At 36.7% G+C, this 24,345-nt stretch overlaps 1 protein-coding gene across 1 annotated transcript in view; it reads right to left on the bottom strand.

Annotated features, from left to right (window-relative positions):
• Positions 1–23,070: 23,070 nt before the first annotated feature.
• Vps13B (vacuolar protein sorting 13B) overlaps positions 23,071–24,345 on the bottom strand; it is a 1,316,993-nt gene continuing 1,315,718 nt past the window's right edge. The window contains exon 50 of the mRNA XM_090406926.1: positions 23,071–23,449. Within this exon, the coding sequence (XP_090263052.1) occupies positions 23,228–23,449 (222 nt within the window). The 3' untranslated portion in view covers positions 23,071–23,227. The remainder of the gene's footprint in view (positions 23,450–24,345) is intronic.

Genomic DNA, 24,345 nt, shown 5'->3' with positions numbered 1-24,345 from the left:
GATGGTATACCAGCTTGAGTCTTACGGGAAGTGGCAAAAGAATTGTCAGTGCCGTTGACTATATTGTTTAATCAACTCTTAGCCCTGGGTTAGTCACCAGGAGGTGGAAAGAGGGAAAATAGTTCCATTGCATAAAGGAGGCTCCAAGACTGCTGTTGCAAATTACCGACTGATCAGCATATCAGGAGTCATTGCCAAGGTATTGGAGAAGTTGGTCAAGAGCAAAATACAGGAATGGATAGATGGAAATGGGATACTGTATGGGGGTAGCATAGTTTTGTGAAGGGTCGATCATGCCTTAGTAACTTGCTCATGTTTTTTTTAATACAGTGACAGCCGAATTGGATAAGGACAATGGGTTTATAGTGATACTGCTGGACTTTGCAAAGGCCTTTGACAGGATAATACATGGAATTCTAATCAGTAAACTGTAGCACATGGGGATGGTTATAGGGTTGGTGAGATGGATAGGAGGGTGGTTGATGGACAGATATCAGAGAGTACTTTATTCAGGAGTAGAGTCCAAAAGAAGGTCTGTGACAAGTGGTGTGCCATAGGGTTCTGTTCTTGGACCACTGCTATTTAATTTGTTCATTAATGATATAGGAAAGGATCTGAGAGGAACTGTTCAGTTATTTGCTTATAATGCAAAGTTGGGTAGAGTAATTGTGAATACACATGATGTCAAAATTTTGCAGAATGATTTGGATAGATTGGCACACTGGGCTAAGGAGAATGGATGTCAGTTTAATGTGGGAAAGTGTACAGTTATGCATTTTGGGTGAAAAGATTATCAGCAGTATACCACATTGGTGGAACCATACTCCAGGAAAATGATGAAGCCAAAGACTTGTGAGTCTTAGTGGATAGGGAGCTAAAGTTTAGTGGCCACATAGCAAAAGTGGCTAAATCAGCTCATCAGATCACTTGGTTACTAAAGAATACTTTGACGAGCAGAGTCAAGCAGGTTATTGTTCTTTATTGAGCCTTTATAAGATCCCCATCTTGACTACTGTGCACAGATCAGGGTGCCAGAGTTTCTTGGTGATGGGGAGGAGGTAATGAGGATCCAGAGGTGAGTGACCAAGATGGTAGCTGGTCTATGGAATGAACCTTACGAGAACAGGTTGAAGATTTGTGGGTTACAGAAACTTAATTTGTTCATTAATGATATAGGAAAGAATCTGAAAGGAACTTTGCATAGATGGAAAAGGGGTGATATGATTGAGACATTCAAATTACTGAGGGGTTTTTACAAGATTAATTCAGAGGAAATTTTTCAGAACTGGTGTGGTGATGGGAGAACTAGAGGTCATCCATGGAAACTGAGCAAGAGTGTAGTTAGCAAGGGTGTTAGAAGTAGGTTTTTTTCTTGGAGAGTGGTGAATGAGTGGAATAAGCTGCCAGAGGCTGTTATGGGTGCCATGACTGTGAATGAGTTCAAAGCAAAGTAAGGTAGATACTGTGTGGATGTTGAATAGTTGTTCTTGACATGATGTTTAGGGCCTCCCTTGATGAGTATAATGACTCCTTGGAGTAGCCTGTAATAATAATAATAATAATAAAGTTTAGTTGAATTTTGTCCAATATGTTTTTTGCTACAGGGCTCTGAACACCATCATCATCAATTTCCTGATATGTACCAACAAGGAGTGTTCAGGTTACTGACAGCACAATATGATTAAGTTTACATCACTATTAATCTCCTATCAACAATTTTCCTCCAAATCAATCTATTACTTGTGAGCACTTCAATACTGTCATATCTAACATTCTGTACTGCTATGGCACTTCTGACCAAATGAATACACCCAGACCCTGGTCTTCCTCTGGGTCTCTTTCCTTCCATTTTGGTATCAAACACCTGTTTTTCTAACCTTTCTTAACCTATTTTGTTTAAGTGGCCTTACCACCTTAGATTAGCTCTGCTGACACTTTCTTGAATGCTACTAATGTCAAGTTCCTTTCTAATATCTTCATTTTTAATATGATTCTGCCATCGGTTCACTCCCCTAATTTTTCAGATCCATAAATTAAAACTGGTTTAACACTCAAACCGATTAAGACATTTATAGGCGTCCAGCAAAACCTCGATACGATTCTGTAACACTTATTCAATAACATGGATAAGAAGTGCAATTTGCTCTCACTATTTCATCCACCACAGCCAATAACACAATCTTGCATACTGCTAGTATGGTGTTTTGGCTAATTTGTTTCTTATTCCATATAAATTTATTCAGCTGACTACCCACCATAGCAACTTTCCTTATTTTGTTGTCATTTCCAGATTTAGCCTGCCATCATCACTAAAAACTGTGCCTAAATAGATGAAATATTTTACTTGTTCTATAGGATCTCCATTCAGAATGCAACTGAAATTTTCTATGCTCCTATTTATTTCCACAGTTTGTCTTTTTATGGCTGATTTTCATGCCACATTTGTTACAGCAGCTTTTCAATTTAGTTAGTAATCCTGGAGATTTGCACTAGATGTGTTTATGAGCACAACATCATCTGCATAAAGCAAAGAGCTAAGTTTGATATCTCCAATTCTAATGTCGGGCTTGATGTCACTTTCTTTCATAATGTGATCCATATAGATGATGAAAAGAGTGGAGATGATGTGCATTCTTGTCTTACTCTTGATTTTACATTAAACCATCTTTGTGTATTTCCTCCAATTCTAACTAATTACTGACAACTTAAATATAGCCTATGTATAGCTCTGTGTAATGTTGCATTCACCCCATATAATTATACTGTTTTGAAAAGCTCTTCTCTGGGCATGTTGTATGCCTTTTCCAGATCTACAAAACTTAAGTACAAATCCTTATATTCCCACGATTTCTCAACCATTTGTCTTAAAGTGAAAATCGGATCTTGACAAGCTACAATCTTTCCCAACTTCTTTTCAAGCATGCTTGCATAAATCATACCTAGAACACTTAGTAGAGAAATTCCTCTGTTATTCTCACTTTCAGTTTTATTCTCTTTTTTATATATGGGTACTATGAGAGCTCTACTCCAATCATCGGGAATTTGATCTCCTGACCAGGTCCTCTGAATTATGCAGTTTAGCCACTGCAAATTTATACCTCCATACTTAAACATTTTTGGTCAAATATCATCCACTCCAGCTGCTTTTCCACATTTCAAGTTTTTGATGGCTTTTACTATCTCAAAGTATGGGCTCTGAACATCTCCTGTTCAGAGCCCATACTGTACAACTGACTCAAAACCCCTTTATTTCTACAAGCCAGGTTCTTCCTCATTTTTGTAATCATCAATTGTGATGTCCTCATCATTTACCAATGTGATTCCTGAACTTCAGATATATGTTCATCACCACTCTCAGATTCCTTACCTTACTGACTTCAAAATTTTCCCCATCAACTGTATATTCCACATTTCAAAATTATACATTTTGTAACATTGAATTGCTAGATTCATTTGCTTGCCCACCTTTAAATCTTCTATGAAGCCATATCTGCTCAACTCCTCATAGTTCCAAATGTTTGCATACAAAGATGTTGGAAGTTTTTTCCCACTTAGTTAGACTATAAATTACATATTTAGTTTAATCCTTTATCCAAGTGTAAGCAAAGTTTACGCCATAAGTATCTTCACGACTGGGGCAACTTGTGGCAAAGGTGGACTAAGTTCTCATCACTTTCTTTAGTATCCCATAATGCAAAGCACATCTCCTTGCAGACATGTATAATGCTATGCATTCTGGGAAGGGTCACTACCCAGACCGGTTTCGACCTTTATTGAGGTCTCTTCAGTGGGAGCCAGACCCAGAGGTGATACCAAGGTTGAAGCAATGCAGAATTCATATTTCCATATGCCAGTTGACAAAAGGTGTCACACCTTATTATTAAATTATACTTGGATAAAGGATTAAACTAAATATATAATTTATAGTCTAACCAAGTGGGAAAAAAAAACTTCCAACATCTTTCTCTAATCCAGAGTAATTTAATAATAAGGTTTGACACCTTTTGGAAACTGGCATATGGAAATATGAGTTCTGCATTGCTTCAACCTTGGTATCACCTCTGGGTGTGGCTCCCACTGAAGAGACCCCAATAAAGGTCAAAACCGATCTGGGTAGTGTCCGCAAGAAGATGTGCTTTGCATTATGGGATACTAAGGAAAGTAACTTAGTCCACCTTTGCCACAGTTCTGAAGATATTTCAGGTGCAAACTTTGCTTACACTTGGATAAAGGATTAAACTAAATATATAATTTATTGTTTGCATACAGTTGGGAAGAACTATAGAGTTGAGTAGATATTGTGGCTTCATAAGAGATTTAAAGGTGGGCAAGCAAACAGATCTAGCAATTCAATGTTGCAAAATGTAAGATTTTGAAATTTGGTAGGCAAAGATGTTATACAAAATAAAATATAAATACAAAAAATATACAAAATATAATGATGCGAATATTTTACTCATGAAGTTATAAAAATTACTATTTTTATAATTTTATTCAAATCTCTCCCAGTGTCATTAACATACATGTTAAACAGAAATGGTACTGAAGGAGACTCCTGCAGTACCCTACTAGGAATTTCTTTTTCCAAGATACGACTCTCGTATATACAAATTGCTGATTGATATCTCTTTTAGAGAAAATTGCATGTTCACTTCTCTAATCTAACCCTATCCATCCACCCATTCCAGTTTAGTTATAACTTGTGATGTTGTAATCTTTTAAAAATAAAAATAATATATATATATATATATTTTATTATTATTATTATTATTTTTTTGAGTTAGGAAATTATTTACCATATTTACTTATCTTACATTACCTACTTAGGTGTGGCACTTTTTAAAATTGTAATCTTTTAAAAGTCTTTTCAAAATCTGAATAGCCTATATATGTATCTCCTATATCTGTTGTAATCATTTAAAAAAGTACAGTAGGACCCCAGTATCCACGGTTAACCCCGGTCCGAAGATATTAACATACGAAAGGTCAACTTACGAAACTTTCATAGTCTCTACATATATTTGGCTTTGAAATAATGTTGGATCTAACATCCACTTTGCTTATGTAATTTTACATCGCTGAAATGAAGCCGTATGGCTCTTTCTTTTAGTAATAGACAGTTTGGCTGATCGCAGAGATTGTCCAACACCAGGGCAACTCATTGCAAAGGTGGAGAAAGCTACACACACATCTGAGGTTGCTAAGATTCCATTCACATTCAGATAACTTTATTACAGTATGTTGTTATAATTGTTATGTTTTATTATTAGTTATTGTTGTTAATCTCTTACTGTGTGTAATTTATAAATTAAACTTTGTCATAGGTATTTATGTATAGGAAAAAATATAGTATATATAGGGTTCGCTACTATCCACAGAAGATGATGGAACCAAACTCCCCAGATACGGGGGCCTACTGTATATGTAAATGTAATCTTTTAAAAATAATATATATATATATATAGTTTTTTTTTTTTGAGTTAGGAAATTATTTACCATATTTACTTATCTTACATTACCTACTTAGGTGTGGCACTTTTTAAAATTGTAATCTTTTAAAAGTCTTTTCAAAATCTGAATAGCCTATATATGTATCTCTCCTTGGTCCAGTGCACGTGCCGCCTTATTGGAACATGCAGTCAATTGCTACAACACAACCTCCCTTTAACAAAGTGATGATGAAATCACAGAGAATCCTGCTGTTATAAATCCAGTTCAGAATATTAGCCACCACTAACCTCGCCAGTACTTTAATTTACTCTTCAGGCATGCAGATTAACCTATAATTTGAAGCCTCAGGGTTATCACTTCCCTTTGTAAAGTGGAACACTTTTATTCTCTCACCATTCCACTCAGATTTGCCAATTTGGATGGGACCTCTCTGTGATGGTGCTGCTCCCTTGTCTAATACATTTTTTGCTACAGGCTCCTCTGAACACCTCCACTTTAATTATGGCTACTCTGTACATATATACATATATATGAATGAAGAGCCAAAGGCTTCAATTCAGCAGCGTGAAATTATTTAAGTTAAGGGATATTATATCCCATATTGTTTCATAGCCGAATATAGAAACTATATAAAGTTCGGCGAGTCCAAGCATAAGCAAATACCTGGATAGTGTAACACATAACCCATTTGGTAGTGCAACACAGAGGCAACTCATAGCAAGGATGGAGCAAGCTCCGATCACTGTTCTTAGTATTTACTCATAATGTGAAACCCAGCTCCTAGGAGCTGTATTACTACCAATTGCACTACCAAATGGGTTATGTGTTGCACTATCCAGGTATTTGCTCATGCTTGGACTCGCCGAACTTTATATAGTTTCTATATTCGGCATGAAATTCTTTGAGTTTCTTATTCGGCTATGAAACAATATGGGATATAATATCCCTTAACTTAAATATATATATATATATATATATATATATATATATATATATTTATGAAAATAAATTTAACTGACTAGAACCCGAGAAAGTATAACAAAAACCTTTAATACATCACAACTAGTTTCATCGGTGCTCCGACTTCTTCAGGTGAGAAATAAAAACATAAGATATAAAATAACACGATAAAAAATGAACTTTACAGCTTAATAAAAAGCAGAATAGTAATAGTCATATTTGAATAGGTGACCGCGTGCTACCGTTGGCATGAGTAGAATGTGTGCGACAGCTAATTTTTGAGCGCCAGTACTGGATTACTGCGCTATGGGAATCGGGCAAATTGTAGCTAAGATTATTGTTTAAATGTGAAGGGTCCAGAACTATTTCTTTTGATTCGATAATTCTTCTTTCTAATTCATCCTTGCAAATATATAAATTAGTAGTGCGTTCCCAATCAACTTGATGTGGCTGTTCTTCAAGGTTAGAGTTTGCCGAGAAAAGGACATGACTGGAAAGGGCGCTCGCTCGTGCTCTACTGTAGGAGATGTCACGTCTATGTTCCTCAAGACGAAGTGAAACAGATTTGTCTGTCTGGCCAAAATAAGGTCGACCACAGTTGCACAAAACTTTATAAACACCAGGAAAATGCAGATGGTTGTGTTTTGGTTTTGGTCGACTCAGAAAAGAACGAAGTTTTGGCAGCTTAGTATAGTCGGTCTTTTCCAGCTAGTTTTGGGGTAAGAGTGCTGATAAAAGGTAACTGTATATGAGTAATAGGGTTGGAGTCATCTTCTTGTCGAGGATGTTGGCGTGGTCTCAAACGTTTAGTGATGTTACGAGACAAATATCCATTATTTAAGAAGGTGTTTTTCAGGAAGTTAAGCTCTGTTTGACAGTCTTCTTCTGTGGAAATGAGACATCTTGCTCGATGGGCGAGGGTGGAGATGATGCCCAGTTTCTGAGGTGGGAAGTGATGAGAAGAACCATGTAAATATCTATCAGTGTGGGTGGTTTTTCGAAAAATTGAAAATTTAAGAGAGTCAGGAAATCTACTGATCTTTAGATCCAAGAAGGGGAGAACGCCATTAATCTCTAGTTCAGATGTGAATTTAATGTTTTGATGTTGGTTATTTAAATGGTTTAGGAAGTTTTGCAGTTCCTCTTTTCTGAGTCGACCAAAACCAAAACACAACCATCTGCATTTTCCTGGTGTTTATAAAGTTTTGTGCAACTGTGGTCGACCTTATTTTGGCCAGACAGACAAATCTGTTTCACTTCGTCTTGAGGAACATAGACGTGACATATCCTACAGTAGAGCACGAGCGAGCGCCCTTTCCAGTCATGTCGTTTTCTCAGCAAACTCTAACCTTGAAGAACAGCCACATCAAGTTGATTGGGAACGCACTACTAATTTATATATTTGCAAGGATGAATTAGAAAGAAGAATTATCGAATCAAAAGAAATAGTTCTGGACCCTTCATATTTAAACAATAATCTTAGCTACAATTTGCCTGATTCCCATAGCGCAGTAATCCAGTACTGGTGCTCAAAAATTAGCTGTCGCACACATTCTACTCATGCCAACGGTAGCACGCGGTCACATATTCAAATATGACTGTTACTATTCTGCTTTTTATTAAGCTGTAAAGTTCATTTTTTACCGTGTTATTTTATATCTTATGTTTTTATTTCTCACCTGAAGAAGTCGGAGCACCGATGAAACTAGTTGTGATGTATTAAAGGTTTTTGTTATACTTTCTCGGGTTCTAGTCAGTTAAATTTATTTTCATAAATGCATACCTCCCGAGTAAATCCTAATTTCAACAATATATATATATATACATACGAGGGTAGTCTGAAAAGTTCTCTGCCTAACAATGAAAAAAAAACGAATTTATAATTTCAAAATTATTTTTATTTTTCAGTATAATCTCCCTTAAGACTAATACATTTATTCCAGCGCCATTATCCCTTCTCTGTAAATGTTCTCAGTAAGATCTTCAAAATACCACTCTATAGCTGCAATCACTCTTGATTCGAAGAAAAACGCTGACCAGCTAGGAAGAGTTTTAGTTTTGGGAAAAGATAGAAGTCAGAATGAGCCAAATCTGGGGAATAGGGCGGATGTTCCAACAATTCATAGTGCAGATCTGTTAATTTTCCCATTGCCAAAACACCTTTGTGGGCAGGTGCATTGTCCTGATGAAAGATTTTTTTTTTCCTTCTGCAAACTGGGTCTCTTCTCACAAATTTTTTCATCTAGTCTGGTTAAAAGATCAGAATAATATTCCCCTGTCATTGTTTTACCCTTTTCAAGATAATTAATAAACAAAATGCCTTTAGCATTTTGTTTATTAATGCCATGACCTTTCCTGTTGATGGAACCGACTTTGTCTTCTTTGGTGCTGAACAACTGGCTTCTGTCCACTGTTTTGACTGCTGTTTGGATTCTGGTGTGTAATGGTGAATCCAAGTCTCATCCATAGTAATAAATCGATGCACAAAATCAGTTTTATTCTTGTTAAAATGCTCCAGGCTCTATTCGGAGATTTTCATGGGCGTGCGTTTTTGATCTGCTGTGAGCAAGATCAAAACCGCGGCACCCATCTTGCGCAAAGATTTTTCATTTGCAATTCTTCATGCAAAATATATCCTACACATTCTTTTGAAATGCCTATAGTCTCAGCAATTTCACGCACTTTGACTTGCCGGTTATCCAATACCATATCGTGCACTTAATCAATGATTTCTGGTGGTGTTACACTTTTTGGACGTCCTTCATGTGGATCATCTTCAAGGGTGGTATGGCCATGTTTAAACTTGGCAGTCCATTTCTTAATTGTTGAAAATGAAGGAAAAGAGGGCCCATATACTTCTATGAACTTCAAATGAATTTCTTTTGGCATTAAACCTTCTTTTACACGGACTTTTATAACTACACGATACATAATTTTATCCATTTCAAGGGATACAGACAACATTTTTGCTTCAGACAGCTGTATACAACAAACTACTTGATCGAATGACTTGCAATTTCACATGGATGCTTATGACAGATGTATCAACTTAGAAAAAAAAATTCTTGCTGATAGTGTTGCTATCTATGGTTGAAGCTGAATACGTTTCAAACCACCCGTGTGTGTGTGTGTGTCTTTTTTGAGTTAGGAAATTATTTACCATATTTACTTATCTTACATTACCTACTTAGATGTGGCACTTTTTAAAACTGTTCATTTATTAATTGCTGTTCTATGATCCTGTACTGAAAATGCCTATGACACTTATGTGAAATTAGTATGATCTGCACTTATTTGACAATGAATGTCTTCTAGATCATCCTTCAACTCTTCCCTTGCCCATCTATAGCAGCAATATTTTGTTTTACTGGCCTCAATCATACATAGTGCTTCAAATGAATAACAGCTGCCCTCCTGCCTGTCTCCTATTCTTTTTGGTTGCAATTCATCTGCTATTATCATCATCATCAATGCCCTTACCCCATCCTGTCTTCTCTATCTTCCCTGAAAATACTAAACCCTTCACATTCTATCTCTGTAACTATGCTGTCTGCTGTTAGCCAAGTCTCAGCGAAATGTTACATGCTGTAACTTTTTGGCAAGGTAGCGCCAAACAATGCCAAAAACTCCTCCTCTTTTTCCTGATACTTCTGGCATTAGTATAGAGAAACTGCTGCATCTCTTTAAGCCTTGAACCAACTTCCTGAATTGACTAACATATTCATTATTATTGCTTGAGAGATTAGATTTCACATTTGTTAGTTATTCTCACACTCACTTGCTTCATGGCTACATTCAAATACATTCGACTGCATCCACCCTAATTGCTTAAATTTTCCTGAATTTGTGCTTCAGCATGATCAGTGAACAAAGCTCCCCCCATCCCCCAAGATACCTAACACCAAAACCATTTAGATGCAGTCTGACAGTATTATACAATTCTTTCTTTCCATCAAACTCAGACGATAAGTTCACTAACCCTACATAATTCCTTCTGCACAACACTGGTTGTGCAGAAGGAATTATGTAATTATGTAAGCAAATAAGTGAGCAAGAAGGTAAAGATTTACAATCTTTACCTTCTTGCTCACTTATTTGCTTTGTTGAACTTTTCTCCTCCCTCACAGAATACTTCTCACCTCTCTGATCATTAATGCCAACAAAGACGCTATTAGTTTCTTCACTTTGTCTTTCAACATCTGGATGGTCACTAATATTATCACTTTTTGTAACAGGGAAACAAGATTTTGTTACACTTTCATTAAGTACTCCTCCAATCATTGTCTCCATACAAAATTTTCTCCTTGTCTTGTTTCTCTCATATTAGTATAATCTTGATTCTTACCTTGGGCCTGCTTCTTTCTCTTCTCAGCCTTGCTAATCACTTTTTCAATTTTGCACTATCTCATGTGAAGGGAAAAAATGCAAGTGTGTTCTTTCTTTATTTAGGTCCAATTCAAGAAGTTCTCCTGAACTTCCACAATACACATTCAACATTAATTCTGACATTAACATTTTTCTGGTCTACCGTTGTTGCTGTATACTCTAGTAACATTTGCTTCATTCTCACCGCACAAGTAGCTCTCTCTGTCAGAACACTTACCACACACTCAATCACCAATTTCGCTCTTCTTCCATTAATTATTATTATTATTATTATTATTATTCAAGCCTCCAAGGAGTCAAAAGACTCATCGAGGGAGGTCCTTTCTAAGACATAAAGTCTGTCAAGACTCATCGAGGGGAGGTCCCCCCTGAGAAACACAAAGTTTATCATACCACTCCTTAAACCCACTGACCGTTCTCGCTCCCACCACTCCATCAGGCAATGCATTCCACGGCTCAACCACCCTCCACACAAAGAAGCCACTCCTTACCCTCTTGCTCACAGTTTCCTTTCGTAACTTCCAGGGATGGCCTCTTGTCATCACTCCTTCCCACTGATCAACCAAGCGAAAGAACTCCCCAGTGTCAACCCTGTAACCACCTCTCAACAGTTTAAAAGTCTCAATCATATCACCTCTCCTTCTTCTATCCACCAAACTCTGCAGTCCACATTCTCTCAGCCGATCCTCATAACTATCCTTGTACAGTCCTGAAACCATCTTTGTCATCCGTCTTTGTATCCTTTCCACAGTTAATTTATCCCCTTCAAATCCTGGGGACCAAATCTGAGAACAATAGTCCAAGTGTGGTCTGATCAGAGACTTATACAACGGAATGATAACCCTCTTATCTCTGCAGGTCAGTGTCCTTCTCATAATAGCAGCAATCCTCTGTGTTACCTTCACCACCTTTGCAATATGTCCCATAAACTTCAGGTTTCTATCAATCATCAACTGCAGATCTCTTGTCTCCCCAACTTCCTCCAGTATAACTCCTCCCATAGGGTATGCAGCATCACATCGATGTTTCCCCAAACCTCAAGACCTTACATTTTGCTGCATTAAACCGACAACCCCCATTCATTTGCCCATCTATCTAGCTTATTTAAATCCTCTTGCAGGGCTACCACATCTGCACTATTAATAATAATCCTTCCAAGCTTTGCATCATCTGCAAACAACTAAATATCCCCCTGCAATCCACTGGCTATGTCATTGATATAAAGGTTAAACAATATAGGTCCTAGTACTCAGCCCTGTGGGACCCCACTTGTAACCCTCTGCCTCCTGGAAACTGCTCCACCATACACAACTCTCTGATACCTATCAGACAGCCAATCCTGAATCCAGTTGACCAATCTGACATCCAGACCCATGTGCTGCAACTTAAATATCAGCTTATCATGTGGCACCCTGTCAAATGCCTTCGCCAAGTCTAAGAAAATTGCAGTATATGCCTTTCCCTCATCTAATGCTCTTGTAACTTTATTATAAAAGGCTAGCATATTGCTAAAACAAGAGCGTCCTTTCACAAATCCATGTTGATTCTCACAGATAACATTACCCTCATCTGCCCAATGCTGTACACGGTCCCTCACTACTTTCTCCAAGATCTTAACAACTACTGATGACACACAGACTGGTCTATAATTAGACACTTCCAGTCTGTTACCACCCTTATGCAATGGCACTATCTTACCTTCCTTCCATTCCCTGGGCACCTTTGCCAAAGCCAGACTTTCATTGAAAAGCCACGTTAAAGGTATTGTCAATTCCCTAGCACATTCTCTCAAAACTCGTGGCTAAATACCATCCAGTCCCACAGCTTTACTGACATCCAGAGTACTCAGTATCTGAAACACACTCTCTCCTCCTGTACCTCCAGACCTCGTACCAGTCCTATCCCTCTAGCATTAAAACTGACTCCTCTAGGATGAAATACTCCAATAAAATGTTCATTGAACAATTCCACTATGTCCTCTGCATCAGTCACTCTATTCCCATTTTTATCCCACAATATCATTCTTCCACAGTCATTTCTCCTCCTACTGGCCACATAGCTAAAAAATTCCCTAGGATTTTCTTTGGATCTTAGGGCCAATCTCCTCTCATATTCCAGTTTCGGTTTCCTTACCACACGAGTCACTCTTCTGGCCTGTGTCTTATATTCCTCATGCATCTCTTCACCTGTCTCCTTATATCTCTTCCATAGCCTCTTTTTGCATGCAATTCCTGTTTAATATTGTTTGTCATCCACTTTACTCCAAATTGCGCCCTCTTCTTCACTCGTGGTATACAACTTACCATTGCTGATAACAAATATTCTTTCACAATTTCCCACGCACTGGTGATATCCCGGCCTTCCAATTCCTCCCTCCATGAAACTTCCCGAAGTTGACGTCTAAGACTATTATAATCACCTGCCTTATAATTCCACATAAGTTCCCGTCTCTTTGATACTCCTGCATGTCTATTCATTTTCCAAGTCAAAACCATATGGTCACTCTCTCCAACTGGTGGGAGAGACGTCAACTCAGTTATTATCAACTCTTCTGATGCTATAACCAAATCCAAAATTTTTGAACCTCTTGTTCCCTCTGTTACATGTTGCCTAAGACATTTGTCCCTCAAGAATTCTAGAAATTCCATTCCCCTATTGTTACATGCATCTTCCTCTCTCCAATTTATACTATTGAAGTTAAAATCTCCCATAACAATCATTCTTCTTGCACTTGCCAAACTTAGCTGTCTAAACATCTCCTGGTCCCCATCCTCTGTGCTCCTGGGTCTGTAGCAACACCCCACTAAATATCCTGTCTTGCCTACCTCTACCTCACACTCTCAAAATCATTTGTCTCACTACCTTCCAAATTCTCCACTCTTAGAGGACATAGGTCATCACTTATCATAAGCAGCACCCCACCACCACGCTTTCCCCTCCTATCCTGGCGAAAAATGCTATACCCAGCGACTTCTATTCCTGTTTTTATATCCCCTTCTGTCAACCACGTCTCAGTGATCGCAATAATTTTTGGCCAGGCTGATGCTATCTGTGCCACCAATTCCTCTCCCTTATTCCGGATACTCCTGGCATTAGTATACAGCATATAAATGCCATTGTTTCTATACCCAGCATTATCCCTTCTAGACTCCACTGGGCTCAGTCTTACCTGACATTGTCTCCCTTCTCCCAAGTATCCATTCCCACAAGAGGCCACCCCTGCTATCATCCTCCCTGGGACACATTGACTCGTTCAGAACAGCAATCTCTCCAGATGCCTACGTCCTTCCTCATTCAAATGCAAACGGTCTCTCGCAAACAACTCCTCTCTTTCCTCAAACGCACTCCAAGCATCCACATATACCAGTCCTCTCTTGTCACACATTCTCGCTATTATGCCATTGAATATCACCGCTCTTCTGCTCAGCTCATCATTATCATACCTAGGCAGCACGCACACTATTTTTCCTCTCTCTGTCTTCTTCCGTACAGTCTCAAGCAAAAATCTCATATCTCTCGCTGCCCGACTTACATTACCACTCAAGTCATTCGTTCCTACCATCACAATCATCTCATCCACCCTTTCACTTCTCTTAATTGCCATAGCCACCCTTTCTATTGTTCCTCCTGGCAAACACTCCTCACGCATCATATCCTGAACACCACGGATCATTGAGTCACCATACATTATACCTCTTACCATTCCATCGCTCCTATTGTTTCCATTCTCTCCTCTTCTTTCATTCCCATACCTCTCTCTTCTACTGTTTCCATTCTCTCCTCTTCTAGCACTCCCATACATCTCTCTCATTCCCTCTCTCCTACTGTTTCCATTTTCTCCACTTCTAGCACTTCCATATCCCTCTCTCATTCTGTCTCTCCTACTACTGTTTCCATCCGCTCGTCTTCTAGCATTCCCATACCTCTCTCTCATTCCATCTCTCCTACCGTTTCCATTCTCTCCTCTTCTAGCACTTCCATATCTCTCTCTCATTCCGTCTCTCCTACTGTTTCCATCCTCTCGTCTGCTAGCATTCCCATACCTCTCTCTCATTCCCTCTCTTCTACTGTTTCCAATCTCTCCTCTTCTAGCACCCCCATACCTCTCACTCATACTCCTTAAATTCTCTCTCTCTCCTACTCTGATTCGCCTTGCATTCATCTCTTCCATTCTCCTAATCTTATCTTTCATACTTCTGCTCTCATTCACTAGACATTCCACCTCCTCTTTCAACTCATCTATCTCCCTCTGCAGGTCAGTCACTCTTAATCTAAATTCACTCTCAATTCTTTTAACTTTCATGACGAATGCATCATACACACACACGCTACTCTGTACAAAATCACAACATAAATTCAGTTCGCCCAACAATGATGTCTTTGTTAAAAAATAATTATATCAGTCAATTACACTTCTTTAAGGTTACATGGTGGCTAGCATTCAGTGTGAAGAATTTATGGAGAAGAAAACATATATGATGGAGTAATTACTTCAGTTCTAATTATGAAAATAATGCTCAACATTTCAACCTCTGTATTGAGGTCATCATCAGGCAAACATACATATGCACAGGACACAAGCTACACACACACACACACACACACACACACACACACACACACACACACACACACACACACACACACTACACAACAGTAAGATAAATGTAAATGCTTTGTTAATTGTTTACCATAGCCTGTCCTCAGGTGAAAAAATAAATAAATAAAAATTAATTAACAAAATAAAAGAATTTTTTTATACATATCAGTATAATAATATACAGAAGATAGAAAATATCTCTAAATAAATAAAATAGAGTTTTATATCAGAACTACATTAAACACATCTCTACAGTCCTCTTATATTACGATTTTCATGTGTTGGGGGTTTTGCAGTGCAGATAGGTCCTCCAGGACCTATTTGCACTGCAGAACCCCAACACATGAAAACCTTATACAAGAGGAGTTAGGTCCTGTAGAGATATGTTTAATGTAGCTCCACTAGAAAACCTTTTTTTATCATCAGAATTGCAAGGTGCAAATAGTGGTCATGGTTTTGAGGCAGTATGGTGTGAGGTAGAAGTAAACAGGATGAAATATTTAGTTGGTGTTGCTATAGACCTGGTAATATGGAGGGTAATGGAGAAGGAAATGTATAGGCAAATTGGCCTAGCTAGCAAGAAATGAGTTATCATTATGGGCACTTTAATTATGGTAATATTTGTTAATTGTTTAACAAATATTACCATACACTGGAAGCAAGAGACTGCATCTGGGGGTAAAGAAAATGAATTTTTGGAGTTTTTGAAAGATAATTACCTTAGGCAGCACGTAATGGAGGGTACACGAGGATCAAGAGTATTGGATTTGATCATATCATCAGATGATGTTATTATAAATGAGGTGTCAAATCTTCCATCAGTTGGTGAGAGTGACCATGAGGTGATCACATGCAGGGTGACCAGTCATTCGAGGATGTCTGTTAGAAAGGGATATATGTGGAATTATAAGACTGGTAATTACGAAAAGCTCCGGAAACAGCTTGCGATAATAAATTGGAAAGAGGAACTGGATGGAAAGGATATCAATGCTGCTTGGGCCATACTCAAGAACTATTGTGGAGGCAATATCAGAGTGTATTCCAAGGGCCAAGAGGGTAAATAGAGTGGGTGTAAAATGGATGAATCAAGAGATAAGGTATGCAATCTGGAAGAAGAAGGTATTATGGAAGAAACACAAAATGAATATATATAACAACCAGTTGCATGAGAAGTACAAAGAGCAGGTGAGAAAGGTGACTAGCTTGATAAGGGTAGCAAGAATGCAGTATGAGCAGCAGTTAGCTAAAGTGGCCAAAAAAATCCTAAGGAGTTTTTTCGATATGTCGCCAGTAGAAGAAAGAATGATTATGGTAGGATGGGACTGATTGGTGAAAACGGAGGAATGATAACCGCTGCAGAGGATATAGTTGAGATATTTAGTGAGCAATTCCTAAAGGTATTTCATTCTTGTGAATGTGGCATCATGCAGAACTTGAAAGCAGTGGGAAAGGAGGAGGAGGAACTGTTAGTAAGTGAACAGGAGGTATATGAGGAATTGAATAGACTTGATGTAAATAAGGCTGTGAGACTTGATGCTATTTCACCACGTCTTGATGGAATATGCCAGAGAGTTAACAACAGCTTTTGTATATCTTTTCAACATGAGTCTCTCACTGGATCAAGTTCCAAAAGAGTGGAAAGAGGGTAAAATTGTTCCAATTTATAAGGGAGGTGATAAGAGTAAGGCTTTGAATTATAGACCAGTCTGTGTGTCTGGAGTTGTGGTCAAGGTATTAGAGAAGTTAGTTAGGAATAAGATTCAGAATTGGGTTGACAACAGAAAAATACTCTTTGGCAGCCAGCATGGATTTACTAAAGGAAGATCATGCTTTAGCAACCTGCTTACTTTTTATAATAAAGTGACAAATGCGTTGGATAAGGGTGTTGCATATACAGTGGTATATTTAGATTTTGCAAAGGCGTTTGATAAATTGCCACATGACAAGCTGGTAATTAAATTGGAACGGATGGGGCTGAACAGTAGATTGGTTCACTGGATTGGAGATTGGCTGTCTGATAGGTATCAGCGAGTTGTCTATGGAGGAGCGATATCCCAGAAGAGGAAAGTTACTAGTGGTGTACCTCAAGGGTCTGTTTTGGATTCATTGCTGTTTAATTTGTATGTAAATGATATCTGGAGAGGTCTGAATGGTGATGTGTAGTTGTTTGCAGATGCAAAGTTGGGGAGAGCTATCAGGAGTAGTGTGGATGCTGTAGCTTTGCAAGAGGACTTGAATACACTGGCTGAATGGGTAAATAAGTGGGGGTGTCAATTCAATGTTTCAAAGTGTAAGGTTTTGAAATTTGGGAAGCAGAGATCGGATGTAAAGTACACAATCGGTGCGAATATCTTGGAAGAGGTAGAGAAAATGAGAGATCTGGGAGTGATTGTAGACAAGGATCTAAAATTTCGGGGATATGTTACTAAAATAGTGAAGACAACACAGCGGATGATGTGGAGGACATTGACTTGTAGAAGTAAGGATGTTATGGTTCCTTTGTATAAGGCTTTGATCAGGCCACATATGGATAACTGTGCACGGATCTGGTCACCTGGTTTTCAAAAAGATGAAATTGCGTTGGAAAAAATTCAGAGGCGATTGACTAAGGTGGTTTCTGGAATGTAGAGTATGAAGACAGATTGACAAAATGCAATTTGCAGAAATTGGTGGATAGAAGGAGGAGGGAGGATATGATTGAGACATATAAGTTGTTAAGAGGTTATTACCAGATTAATGTCGGGGAAGTTTTGCACAGAATGGGTGAGGATAGCAGGAGAACAAGAAGTCATTCCTGGAAGCTGTATAAGGAGGGTGTGAGCAAGGGAGTGAGGAGTAGGTTTTTTGCAAGGAGTGTATAACAGTGGACCTCCCACAATGAGTCTTTGACTCCATGGAGGTTTTTATAATAATAATAATAATATGTAAAAATAATAATTTATTTTGTTAATTAATTAATTTATATTTTTGCTTAATTTTTTATATATCATCATCATTATTATTTTATTTTATTTTATTTATTTATTTTTTCACCAGAGGTCAGGCTGGGGTAAATGATAATGCATTTAGATTTATCTAGATTTTGTGGTACTGTCATGTAATTTGTGTCCTATGCATATGTATGTTTTCTTGATGATGACCTCGATACAGAAGTTGAAATGTCAAGTGTCATTAATGTCAAGTAATTACTCCTGTGTGTTTTTGTCTTCATAAATTCTTCTCAACGAATGCTGACTAAGTCAATTACATATCTATGAAGCAAAAACTAAAATGAAACATTCTATTATTACAGTATGTATTAACTAAATTATGAAAAAAAAAAAAAAGAATTATCTTTCAGCAGCACTAATAATAATAAAGCATATTATTATTATTATTACGCCCTCCATGGAGACGGCAGTCTCATCATGGGAGGTTCATTGAAATGACAACATATTTATCATATAGAATCTTAAAATCCACTCCTTACATTAACAATACATTCTGGTAATGCATTAATTTGCTGACAGTTCTCTACGTAAAAAATCTCTCCTCACACCGCTCTTCATCACACTTTTACATAACTTCCAGGGATGACCTCTGGATTTTCCCCTCTCACCTTCTACGCTTTTTATAATCCCTCTGGATTAATATGATAAAATCCTCACTAACTTAAATGTCTCTATCATATTACCTCTTTTCCTCCTATCCACCAAACTGTGTAATCCACATCTCTTCAACCTCTCCATAGCCAGCATTCCAAAGTCCTGCTCCACACAAATGAATACTACTTCAATTTCAAAGTCTAATGTAGTAAAATTGTATAACACTGAAATTGCAGTTAGCCTCTCATTGTTTGTTTAATGGAATGAAGACAATTCTAAAAATGAATTAAATGACGGTTTAATGACTAAAGTATTTTTTTTTTGTCTCTGTCACAGAAGCACAATCTGTTAATGTGCATTTGGTAAAAGAATCACATGGCAAAAAAAAAAAAAAAAAACTTACTATGCTTCACTCCAACAAATGCAGTCAGATCTTAACAACTAACCTAATCTCAATAAATCTGGTTCTGGTTGTGCGAGACTCCATAAGATAAAGGAACTTGCAACTCTTAGACCTCCAGCCTAACATCCAAATCTGTAAGGTGCTTCTCCTAGGACTGGGTTTTCACTCTAATCACTTCCACTACTCTTTGTTTGCACATTACCATTTTCTCTCTCTGTCTGACAAAGACAAAATATTGAAGTCATTAAACCAATATTTTACTTCATTCCTAGTGCTGTTTTCACTATTAGACTAAAAAATGAGTTTCAAGCAACATTGTTTTGCACATATGTAAGTGAACAAAATACATTTTGAAAAAGCTGCTACAGTTCATTTCTTGATATTAAATATACCTAGAAAGAGAATTAGAGAATGGCTACAAACAAACATGCTCCGATTACAAATGTTGCATTCAAGTATGGCAATTTTCTATTTTCAGTCTAATACATAATATATATTTAATCTGTATCAAAGTAACAAAAAATATGCTTTTTTTTTTTTTTTTTTTGACAAATTGTGTACTTTGAAATTATTTTCCAGTACTCATGTTGCTAAATAAATTTGATTTTATCATCCAATGAGCAGGAATAACCACATCATTATATATGACATTTATATTAATATTACAAACATTATTTACATTATCTCACATTGGGAAAATCCTACAAATGTTATTTCAAATCCACAATTACAAGGAGTAACATGACATGTTAAGTCTAGATAAATTCTGTTAGATTCACAATTTAATAACCAAGTTTACTATGAAAACAATTTGATATAATTTTTTTTAACTTCTAAAAGCTCATCAGCATTATAAAAAACATTAGGAATAATAAATTTTAAAAAGTGAGAAGTGCATGCACAAATACTGAAAAATAATGTGATGCTACAGTCAACTCTCACTACCACTGGAACAGTTTATTACAATGAAAAATTTTCTATGGTGAATTTCTTTTAGCATAGCATATATTATAGTTCCTATAAAGTCTAATTTGGACTTTTCAGTAGTATGTTGCAGTGAGTATAGTAAGTATTCAACTAATTCCTTGTAAATCGTGCCCTTTGCACTCGTGAATCAAAAAAACTTTTTTGATTCACGAGTGCAAAGGGTATCCCTTCCTAAATTTTCATTATTATCAAGTACCCCCTTATCAAAATAATAATAATAAATAAATAAATCTACTCTATACTATAAAATGATAAGCTGAAATTGGGAACGGATGTGATGTCGGCTTGAAACGGATGTAGGCTGTAATGATTTTGTGTAATATTTTTATGTAATGTGTTTTTTGTAACATTTTTATGTAACGTTTTGAAACTCAGGGGCTACCCTGAGTGTCGAGTCTTCAAAATTCGAGTCATCGGAATTCAAGGAGAACCGGCCTACCAGTCCGGAACATGGAGGATTGGGCGGCGTAGGCATCAGGGGGTGGAGCCCCCCCCAGTAAATAAATAAAAAGTATATTTCGTTGTAAATTGAATTTAGATGTGCATGTAAACAAAAAAAAATGTTTTATTTTTAACAGAACAAAATTGATTCATATAACTATTTTTTTTTATCCGTCGCCATCATATGCTCTTCGCGTTGTTGCAGGCTTGCAGTGTGCATACATATACGAAGCTGAACGAAGATTCATGAGTGTTGAACTGTGTAACTATTCAAATGAAGCAGCTATCACAATTTGAGTAGGAGAATTCATACATAATATATAATTTATTGAGAAATATGTTTAAAGTAATTGTTTTTTTTTCTTAATAATGATTCCATGCGTTAATGATGCATAGCCGAAAATTGCCACGTATCACCCCCTGAAGACCTTTCATGTAACCCCTGAGGTACGCATACCACACACTTTGAGAAACACTGCCCTAGACCAACTATTATTCAAACTGCAAAGCAATATAATCGCATTACTTTTAGGACCAATTTATGGGATAGTAATCAACTTAGATTTAAGATATCTAGAAATTCTATTGGATAACTGCTTACTATTGCTATCTTAGAAAACCCACTGTTCACAATGATGTGTGTATATGATACATTTAACACAATACCAATAATCTTATTACGGATTTCATCACATCATTCCATTTTTGAAACTAACATGACATTGCTTAGGAAGTACAGCAATGTGATATCGTTGAGCATATCAGTGAAGATCACCAGTCATAAATGATTACAGTTTAAGGCAGAAGCTTTTTGATAACCTGTGTAACCAATTATTAGGAAACTGAACTTTGTGTATGTGTTATCAACTATTTAATATGTCCATGTTAAGAAAAACAAGGAAATCAGAAAATCATATGCATTTGTATCAGCATGATTATTTCAGTTTCCAAACTTGAAACAATGATTAAACAGATGAAAGTTGACCATTTGTGATAATTAAATTATAGGAGGAGCCACAAAGTGCATTATAATTATCAATCAAGGATATTAATCTTACTATTGAAGGAAATTTTGCTATTTGTACTATCTTGTAGTAGTCTGCTCGTGATGGATACCTATGCTATGACTATGGGTACTTAGTCCCATAAAATTAATTTGACACACAGCAATTACATTGGCAATGTTAAACTAAATTAATTTTCATCCTGTTTGCCATTGCCTAAGTACTTTAAAGTGATGGATGAAGGAAAAAGCACCATGCATGCATTGAAAGTATATATCCTTTCATGTAATCTCATCTATAACTTTCACATCTTAGATTTTTTTTTTTTTTTAGTTTGAGCTATTTATATCTGATTTTTTTCCTAACTCATATACACCTTTCTTTTTAACATCTTTCTAAATGAGTGTACTGCACTCATTTAGACATTGGATAAACTGCTGCCCTGTATTAATAACTAGATTATAGTTTGCCATGTACTCTGAGAAGAAATAGAGATATAAAAAGAATATACAATATCAAAATGTTAAAAGATACATTTCTTAATATGATAAAATTTAAAAGTCTCACAAACTCCATTTAATCATTTTGGATACCAAGAAATAAGAAATTAAGGTCAAAACCGGTCTGGGTAGTGCATAATGCATAATGTCTGTTAGGATTATGTGCTTTGCATTATAGGATAATAAGACAAGTGATGTGAAGTCATTACCTTCTATATACAAGTGTTGCCCCAGTCCTGAAAATACTTCAGGTGCAAACTTTGTTTGCTTACACTTGGATAAAGGATTAAACCAAGTATATAATTTTTGGTATCTTTAATTTATAGTATAACCAAGTTGAAAAACTTCCAACATCATTTTAGATGTTTGGGAAATACAGCTGCTTATATGTTATAAATTTCCATTTAATGAGTACAATTCTCGACTCTAAGAAATATATTAATACATTACTTTTTCTCATTAATCACTTTCCACACATGGCGCTGTTGGTTATAAGTCTTGTGACTTTTCATGTGTGCGATCATTAAAAAAAATAAGCAATAAAAAAACTCACACATTGAGAGTGAGTCTAATCATTGATGATTTATTGAATTGCCTTCTGACATGAATCCTACTTTTATTTTATTTTTTTTACACACTGAGTTTTGTATTAGCTTGTGTAATCCAGCTAAGATTTTCACATTTCCTAATGTAGATGCATAGCACACATTTATATAGTTTGCAAACTTCTACCTATAACCAGCCCTCAAATCAATAAAATGTTAATCAAGTCTCTTTATTGGCTATAATATATGACATATATATATGACACAAGTGGTAACTAGGTGAAAAAACTTACAAATTTCCAAAAAAAAATGATAGTTAAAACTTCTCAAGGTATATCAATTTAGATTGCAATAAAAATATGAACACTATGTAGGAAATCCCTTTCCCATCATTTGTCTTTGTGCCATATCAAAAAGAGTAAGAAATATATCACGTAATTTTGGAAAAACATAGAACTGATAACAATTTTCACTTGTGCTACCTTCTAATAAGATGTCCTCTTTTGCTGCATAACTAAGATTTTGATTGGTAGTTTGTCTTGTTTTGCTTATGTATTCTGCTACTCGATCTTTCATCTGGTTGCACTGCTATGAAAAAAAAATATACATATATAATTTAAATGACATAATCCCCCCCCCCCCCAAAAAAGTATATCTTGTACTTCATTTCAAGAAATTAATTATAAGATATTAAAATTAAAAAAAAAAATCCTTATTCACTTACTATCATATCCACAGAACTGAAGATGGAAATGAAAGAACTCAATCATTTCTGCTTTCAGTTCTATACATAGAAGACAATGCAGATACAATCAGAGTATCTGCATTGTCTTCTATGCAGATAAATAAATAAATTGCATATGTTTTTCTAAGCATGCTGCCATTTTTGTTTTACAGGATGAAAACTGAGTTTCTGGGAGGGGGAAACTCTGCCACCACTATATGAGACATGTTAACTCACCTTCAGATGTCTAGTGAATGAGAGCAGAAGTATGAAAGATAAGATTAGGAGAATGGAAGAGATGAATGCAAGGCGAATCAGAGTAGGAGAGAGAGAGAATTTAGGGAGTATGAGTGAGAGGTATGGGGGTGCTAGAAGAGGAGAGATTGGAAACAGTAGAAGAGAGGGAATGAGAGAGAGGTATGGGAATGCTAGCAGACGAGAGGATGGAAACAGTAGGAGAGACGGAATGAGAGAGAGATATGGAAGTGCTAGAAGAGGAGAGAATGGAAACGGTAGGAGAGATGGAATGAGAGAGAGGTATGGGAATGCTAGAAGACGAGCGGATGGAAACAGTAGTAGGAGAGACAGAATGAGAGAGGGATATGGAAGTGCTAGAAGTGGAGAAAATGGAAACAGTAGGAGAGAGGGAATGAGAGAGATGTATGGGAGTGCTAGAAGAGGAGAGAATGGAAACAGTAGAAGAGAGAGGTATGGGAATGAAAGAAGAGGAGAGAATGGAAACAATAGGAGCGATGGAATG

Source organism: Typopeltis vanoorti, chromosome 17 (genome assembly GCF_054136105.1).
Source record: "Typopeltis vanoorti isolate ZY-2024b chromosome 17, IOZ_Tvanoo_1.0, whole genome shotgun sequence".
Classification (NCBI taxonomy): domain Eukaryota; kingdom Metazoa; phylum Arthropoda; class Arachnida; order Uropygi; family Thelyphonidae; genus Typopeltis; species Typopeltis vanoorti.
Note: the sequence above shows the minus strand (reverse complement) of the source record. Positions and strands in the feature narration are given on the sequence as shown.